At 53.6% G+C, this 7,226-nt stretch overlaps 1 protein-coding gene across 1 annotated transcript; it reads right to left on the reverse strand.

Annotated features, from left to right (window-relative positions):
- Window positions 1-328: 328 nt before the first annotated feature.
- Ppp1r1a (protein phosphatase 1 regulatory inhibitor subunit 1A) lies at window positions 329-6,989 on the reverse strand. Its single transcript, XM_051190100.1, has 6 exons — window positions 6,770-6,989; window positions 3,302-3,362; window positions 2,386-2,423; window positions 1,949-2,012; window positions 1,236-1,391; window positions 329-426 (listed from the first exon to the last, which is right to left on the reverse strand). Exons 1-6 carry the CDS (start codon window positions 6,851-6,853, stop codon window positions 329-331), a joined length of 501 nt encoding a protein of 166 aa, XP_051046057.1. The 5' UTR covers window positions 6,854-6,989.
- Window positions 6,990-7,226: the final 237 nt, after the last annotated feature.

Below are 7,226 nucleotides of genomic sequence, written 5' to 3' on the forward strand. Positions count from 1 at the left end.
CTAGGCAGGGGTTGGGAAGTATCTCTGTTCTCAGCCCATAATACTTTGGTTCCAACTGCCCTTTATTAAAAAATAAAATCAAATCCATGGCCTACTTCCATCATCTGTTCCAGAAGGCATACACAACAAACTCTGGATTTGATCTTTCCTGCAGCCACTTAATCCCCTCTTTGTCAGAGGAGATATGTGGCCTCTTACCACAAAGGCTAACTTTTCAGTGGCTAAATAAAGCTGCTCCTTTGTCTACACCTCTAGTTCTAAATACTAGCTCCTACCACCTGCTCTCCAGCAGGCCCTAAGCCCAGCCCATGGGGCTTACCAAGCTTGCTCACTGGGAATCCACTGGTGGCGGGTGAGCCGAGGGGTCCTCTGTGCTGGGCTGCACACCACGCTGCTCCTGAATCTCGGGGGTGGATTCTGCAGGCTCTAGGGAAGGAATGTGGGTGGTGGAGGAAGAATCAGCCCTTAGGAAGGGGCCCCAAGACCTACTGGGAACAGATTTACCCTGCCATCCAGGGTTTCTCTGATCACAGCTACTATGATAGCTTCACAATCCGCCCCCCCCCAACAGATTTAAAAGTAAAAACAAAACCCCAAACCCTCTAAAAAGTTGAAAAAAATTAGAGTGTAAACTCAAGTGAGGCTAAGCCTGACATGAACTGCTTTGAGGCTATATTGTCACTTATCCCACCCAGTGTGACTGCTCACTGGACTGCAGAAAAAACCATGTGTTTGATTACAGGACGCTCTCCTGGGTGTGTTAGGTAACATACAGTGTGTGCACCGTGTCACTTCCACATAATTGGAAATGGAATTCATTTGGGACTGTGGCTGTGGATTAACACCACAGGCACTACATTCCCTGTATTGCAGGGTTTGTGTGTGTCAGGTTTTGAGCCAGACTCATTGGAAGACTCCAAGGCAAGCCCAATGAAATAGACACCAGCTCTGCTGGTAAACTGGCCTGTGGTGGAGTCAGAACTGTAGTACTGTCTCTGTTGCAGGGCCAAATACTGTTTCCCCATTTCCCAGCCACATCAAGATTTCTGAGGTTCAAGGTGGCAGCTTACATGTGGTATGTGGAATACATCCATGTCCTTGACCAGGTTTTAGGTTACTATTCCATCTCTCCCAGGCTATGAATCCTCTCCCCCCCCTCCGGCCCCCAGTAGATAAAGCTGTCTTCTTGCAAGGCTGGGGAATTGCATTCTGGGGCCCTCTCAGCTTGTACATACTTTGCGCTATCCCAGGGGTAGCTGGCCTTGACGCTGAGCTTGTGTCTGGGATCCCAGATGGGCAGGACTCCTGGTTCCCTGTGCCCTCAGTGGCTCCCTCAGGTTCCTCTCCTTGCTTCTGTTGCCCTAGGTGATGCTCAACCATTGTCTGGAGCTCTGGGGGCAGAGAGAACGGAGGAACCATTGGATATGACTGCCTAAAATTTCCTTTGGGGGGTGGTCTCCCAAACTCAATAGCCCCACTAATAGGTCTGTGCATGTGGCTGGGTGCTTGAATTTCCAATGCACTGAGATCTAAACAGGGAAGAACACTGGCTGGGCAATAAGGAGAGAGATGAAAGCAGGAGGGTAAATGTCCTCCTAAAGACAAGTAGGAGAGGGAAAGAGCCTTCATGTACACAAAACACTCCTAATGTACTAGGATCTATGACCTCCCTAGGGGCAGTAGAGAAGCCTCAATGTGGAATCAAGGAATATAGTACCTTCATCTGCTGTGCTGATGAGACCACATGTGCTATTTATCTGCCACAGTGAGGAGGTGGTATTCAAGCTTGGGCTATGAATCGGTTTCATCAAGGCCACCAGAGACTCCTTCACATAGCAACAACTCCACTCAAATAAAGGCAGACCCAGTGACCTCCCAAGGATTCCCTGCAAAGGGTTACTAGGCCTACTTCCCAGTTTCAGGCAGAAGAGAAGTTAGGATGCCAAACCTTTCATGGTGGGTGTGGTCCTTGTCATCTTCTTCCGTTGCCGTGGAGACATTGACAAAGTGGACTGTGAAGGACACAGAGCCTATATGGGTGCTGGCCCTTCCCACCCTCCTTCTCTGTCTTGGTCTACTTTTGGATTAGAGATCAGGGCAGGTGAGTTCCAGGAGAAAGAAGATGCCTGTTTCTTAGCTGTTTCCACTAGGCTGGGCATGGAGTCTGTACGAGGGAGGTGGGGCATGTGTAGAGGTACATGGGAGAGGGCATCAAAGGCCTTATGGGTGGGGAACAAGGTTTTTGTTTTGGGTTCTGGGGAGCTTACTCAGGGCCTGTATAAAAGCTAAGTGGTGCTCTGCTCTCTCTCACTGAGGCACACCTTAGATCTGGAGGGCCAGGGTTTGGCTTTTGAGGGCTAGGCTGAGTGGGAAGGGCCAGCTCACCTTGAGAAGTGGGTTGGGGATCCGGTCTTCATCTATCTCTGGGGGAAATAGAAACAACAACAGCAACAAACGACAACAACAACAACAACAACAACAAAAACAGTGATAAGAGCAGGAAACCCGGGAATCCCCAAAGACCCATGTTCTTAAGGATAAGGGACTCTGCAGTCACCTCTGTCCTGAGCTGTCCCAGGAGCCTGCTCTTGGATCCCCCTGCACTGCTGCTTGGCTTTGTCAAGACTTAGGCCCTGTGGCCAGCCCAAGTCTGCATCCTGGCCTCAGGCCTTGAGGTCTGTGAAGGCAGATTTGGGGTCCTTCTGCCTTCTTCCCTCCTCTCCAGCATCCAGGTCTCTCTCCTCCCAGTCATTCTTTCATCCCCAAAGCCAGAGCTCAGGGCAGGGCTCCCTGAGAGAGAACAGCAAACTTCTTCTGATCAGGCCCACAGATGTGCACCTGGAGACTTGGGCATCCCAGATTTCAGACTAGCCTTGTCACTTCTTTTCCACACTTAGCAAGCTCCTCATTCTGTCTCCAGACCTAGCTGGGGACTCTGGCAACCAGAATCCTATCTGCTCCCTGAGCTGTTTCTAACCTTACCCCCTGGGGACCTAATGCTAGATGATGGAGGCAGTCTCTCCTCCTCACAGCTGTCACTGCATTTTGGGAGTGGGGACAGTGACATCTCAGTTGCTGGTTGTCACAGCAACCTGCACTCAGTTGACATCTCAGTTCCTGGGGGCTTAGAAACCAGGTGGTCCCTTCCCCTCCTAGCACAGTTCCTTCTTCCTAAAAGCAAAAGAAATCTTGCTGAGCCAGCATGGGGCGAATGTCTGCTACTCAGGTCTGCCATTCCTTTTTAGCATCCATCCCCTCTTACAGGGACCCCCTTCTTCCAGGCACTTGTCCTTTGGGTTACCTGGGGATGACTGGTCACTGGTCAGCACAAGTGTGGCAGGGGTAGGGCGGCGCCTCCGAATCTGGGTTAGGGGATGAGGAAGAGGGGGTCAGATTAATCAAGAACACTACTCAGGCCAACTCTGTACATCTCTCAGAAACAGTCGGGTTATTTTGGATACTTGCCCATTCCCTGGTTCAGGGTGAGCTGTTCTTAGGAACTCAAGGGACCATCTGGGCAATCTACATGTTCCTTTCCCTGCATTGCCTCCCTACCCAACTCTAGTCCTACTCAGCTTTCCTTTCAGAAGCTCTGTTCACTCTGTGCATCGATTTCTGTTGTCCTTTGGTCCACCCTGGATCAATGGTCAGTAATAACAGGAGAGGTCAGAGGACTTTCCCTCAGCCTCCAGTCCACCCCCTAAGCAGACACTATAACCTTTTGTGGGTTCATACCTGTCTGCAAAAGGCCTCCCTCAGGCTCACGCATCATGAAGGAGGAAGGGCTTGAGTACACCTCTCCCCTGGCCACCAGGGCTCCTCAATACTCTAAGGTTTCATTAGCCATGGACACACTGGCTTTTTGATTGGACAGGGAACAGGGGAAGTGGTCTCAATGGTGAACAGGACATGAGGTGGGGTCCTGGGTAGAACCTTGGCCAGCTCCAGGGGAAATTAGCATACAAAGCTGATCTGTGGCTAGGGTTCCAATCAAACTCTAGCCACCCTCCTGCTATTGGTTTTTCTTCTTGTTCTGTAGTCTATTAAGTTGGTTGTTGCCGAATACCACAGACTCTTGGGATGTGTAGTTTTTCCCTTTCTGGGGAAGGCACCACAGGGGTAGAGCTCCTGCAGCTCTCTCAGGGAAGCTGTGGGTAGGTAAAGCTAACAGCTGTGGGGGAAGCAGGCAGGAGTCCAGTGAAGACCCAAATGATCAGGCTTAGATCTGTTGTTCATATCTATCACTTGGTATCATCACCACTGACAGTGGTAGCAGGAGGTGACAAGATACCTAGAAAGTGGGTATAGTAGGAGGGACTATGTGAGCCAGAGAGAGGATTCTTCCTAAAGGAAAACAAAACAAAACAAGAAACAAAAAACAAAACAGCTTGTATGGAACAGAGCTATAAGTGACTTCCTGCTTCAGGAGAAATCAGTGGCATCTGTTTTAAGTGTTATTTCAAGGTCCCAGTAGAACCAGATGTGTGTGTGTGTGTGTGTGTGTGTGTGTGTGTGTGTGTGTGTTTAAATATTAAATATGCATTATCTCTGACTGTTCCTGGTAGAGATGCTTCATGTATGTGGGAATGGGACTACCCCTTTGCGAGGATCTGACTCTTTACTTGCCTTCTGACTGAGTAGGGGTGGGGTGGGATGGTAGTGGGGGTTGGGGTGGTTACAGGAGAGGAATTGAAGTGACCAGTGCTGGGTGAATGGGGACTAGTGGCTTGACATAGCACCCATATTGGGAGCCCAAGGGGCTCAAGAGCAAAAGGTCAGCAGGGCTCTCAGAGGTTGGGCAGGTCCCTTAACAGACTTTATAGCTCTACACAGGGACTTTGAGAATTGTGATTTTGTCAGAAGAGAGGAAAGACAGACTCCCTGAGTTCTAGGTACCCAACAAGAAGGTCTCAGCTGGGCGGTGGTGGTACACACTTTTAATCCCAGTACTGGAGAGGCAGAAGCAGGTGAGTTTGAAGCTAGCCTGGTCCACAAGCGAGTTCCAGGACAGTCAGGGCTACATAGAGAAACACTCTCCAAAAACCAAAACAAAACAGAAAGGTCTCTTTTCTGTTTCTGCCCCTTCCTCTCCTAGCTCTTAAGGGCATATGAAGGTTGTGGTGGAGGTTAGCAGCCTGCCCCCAACTCTGCTGTACTTGCCCACTCTTTCTCCATCCCTACCCCATGGAGGCTGGGATAGGAGCTCCTGCTATGCTTGGAGCTTTTGCCTATACACTTGGCAGCACAGCAGGAAGGACTGGGGGCAAGCTTTCAGGCCCAGGAGACAGATTTCTGGAGACTAGAAAAGAGTGGGCAGAGCCCCTGCTCCTTGCCCACTTTGGCTCCCTGGCACTGCCATGTGTCCCCAAATGCTCCTTTGCTCCCAGCTCCCTGAATCAGCTAGCCTGCCCCTCCCTCCCACCTCAACACCAAACAGAAGCAGGTGTCAGGTCCCGGCTGCCTGCCAGGGGGAGGCAGCTCTTAGACCCTCTGGCTCCCACAGTTCCCATTCCTGGGCCTCCTTTCCTGGGTCAGAAGTCATCTTAGCCAATCTCCTGCCTCAGCACTCAGGCTTATTCCTTGAGTCCACAGAAACACCCCTCATTCTCCTCTCAGGTGTATGAGGTCTCAATATACCCTCTCCAGCCACACCTTACAGCTCTAGAGATGCTGGAAGCCAGGATACCTGGCTCTCCCTTGCCCTGAGAAGCAGAAGTTTCAAAGAACACCTGATTCTATCAATCAGGCTGAGCAACGGGGAATCTCTCTCTCTCTCTCTCTCTCTCTCTCTCTCTCTCTCTCTCTCTCTCTCTCTCTCTCTCTCTGTCTCTCCCTCTCTTTCTCTCTCTCGGCAGTCCCCAGAGGTCTCAGAGTCTCTCAAGTGCGGAGCTTGGCAGTGAGTGGCTAGACTCAGGAACCCTGGCCTGGAGAGAGCTGGATGCTCTTGTGGACCAGTTGGTCTCCACATGGCCAGGAATGGGAAGAGACAGGCTGCAGGTAGTAGCCCTTTCCATACCTCACTGTCGCTGAGACACACTGCTCACTCACACACTGCCGCCTCTGCCAGGCTGCTCAGAGCTAAAAATAGGCCAGGCCAGGAGGCTGGGCCAGGGCCCTGCACTCCCACCCGGTGAGCCAAGCTCTCTTGGTGGCTTGCTCGTGGCTAAGCGCTCTAGGGCTGAGCCCCGCATCCCACCCCCACACCCTACTCCAAAGGGCAGGAGTTAAACCAAGGACCCACGTGCTCCGACTTGCAGAAGGGAACAAACATCAGCTTGCAGACCCCCGCCCTCGCGCCAAAGCTCCTCCATCGCTGTCCTCATCCCTCTTGGAAGCCACACTCAGAGCCCAGGTGCAGATGAGTCGGAGGGGCGGAGCTGTCTCTTCCCACTTGCCACCCCCCCCCCCACGCCCTGTGCTCCTTCCCTGCGATACCCCTTAGGTCAGTGTTAACACCCAGCCGGGAAACTCCGGGGGTTGACTGAGAGTGAGGGGACGCAAGGTCGCCAGCGGGGGAGGGGTCGTGTCCCCAAGGCAGGGAAGGAGTGAACGACGCTCTCGCTCTCGTAGATACCCCACACGGGGACCTGCACTGATGGGGAGACGTGGCTTTGCCGTTGGGGGGAGGGGATGGAGACCCCCATAAACTGGGCGAGTACGTCCTCGAAGGGGTGCGGTGCCGGGTTGGGGGGGTGCGAGGCAAGGATTCAGGTCCCACGGCTTAGTCCCTAGTCCTTCGCCGAGTCCCGCTGCCCCGCCCTGCCCATACCTGCTCGGCCGCCTCGGGGTCCAGGTGCGGCTCCAGCAGTGGGACCGTGAACTGGATCTTCCGTGGGCTGTTGTCCTGCTCCATGGCGCGGGGCCCGGCGGCGGCGGGACTCGGGCTGGGGCGGGCGCGCTCCCTCTCCGCTGCGCTCCGGCCCCGTCCCCAGCCCGGCTTTCGGCTGGCAGCTCCCGGCTCGGCGCGCCCCACTCGGTCCGGGGACTGTGCTGCTGCGGATTGGCTCCGCACCGCCCCTCCCGGCCCCCTCCTCCCCCAGTCCTGAGCCTTAACCCCGTCGTGCCTGCGCTGGCGGCGGCGCGGGTCGCCGCCCCTCAGGCTGGAGAGCCATGCCGGGGCGGGTCGCTGAACTAGTCCACCCGCAGGCGGGCATCCAGGTATCCTGGAATGAGCAGGGGTGGGGTGGGGTGTGTGGATGTCAGAGGGGGCTACCAAGAACTTCTTC

This window comes from Phodopus roborovskii, unplaced genomic scaffold, assembly GCF_943737965.1.
Source record: "Phodopus roborovskii unplaced genomic scaffold, PHOROB, whole genome shotgun sequence".
Classification (NCBI taxonomy): domain Eukaryota; kingdom Metazoa; phylum Chordata; class Mammalia; order Rodentia; family Cricetidae; genus Phodopus; species Phodopus roborovskii.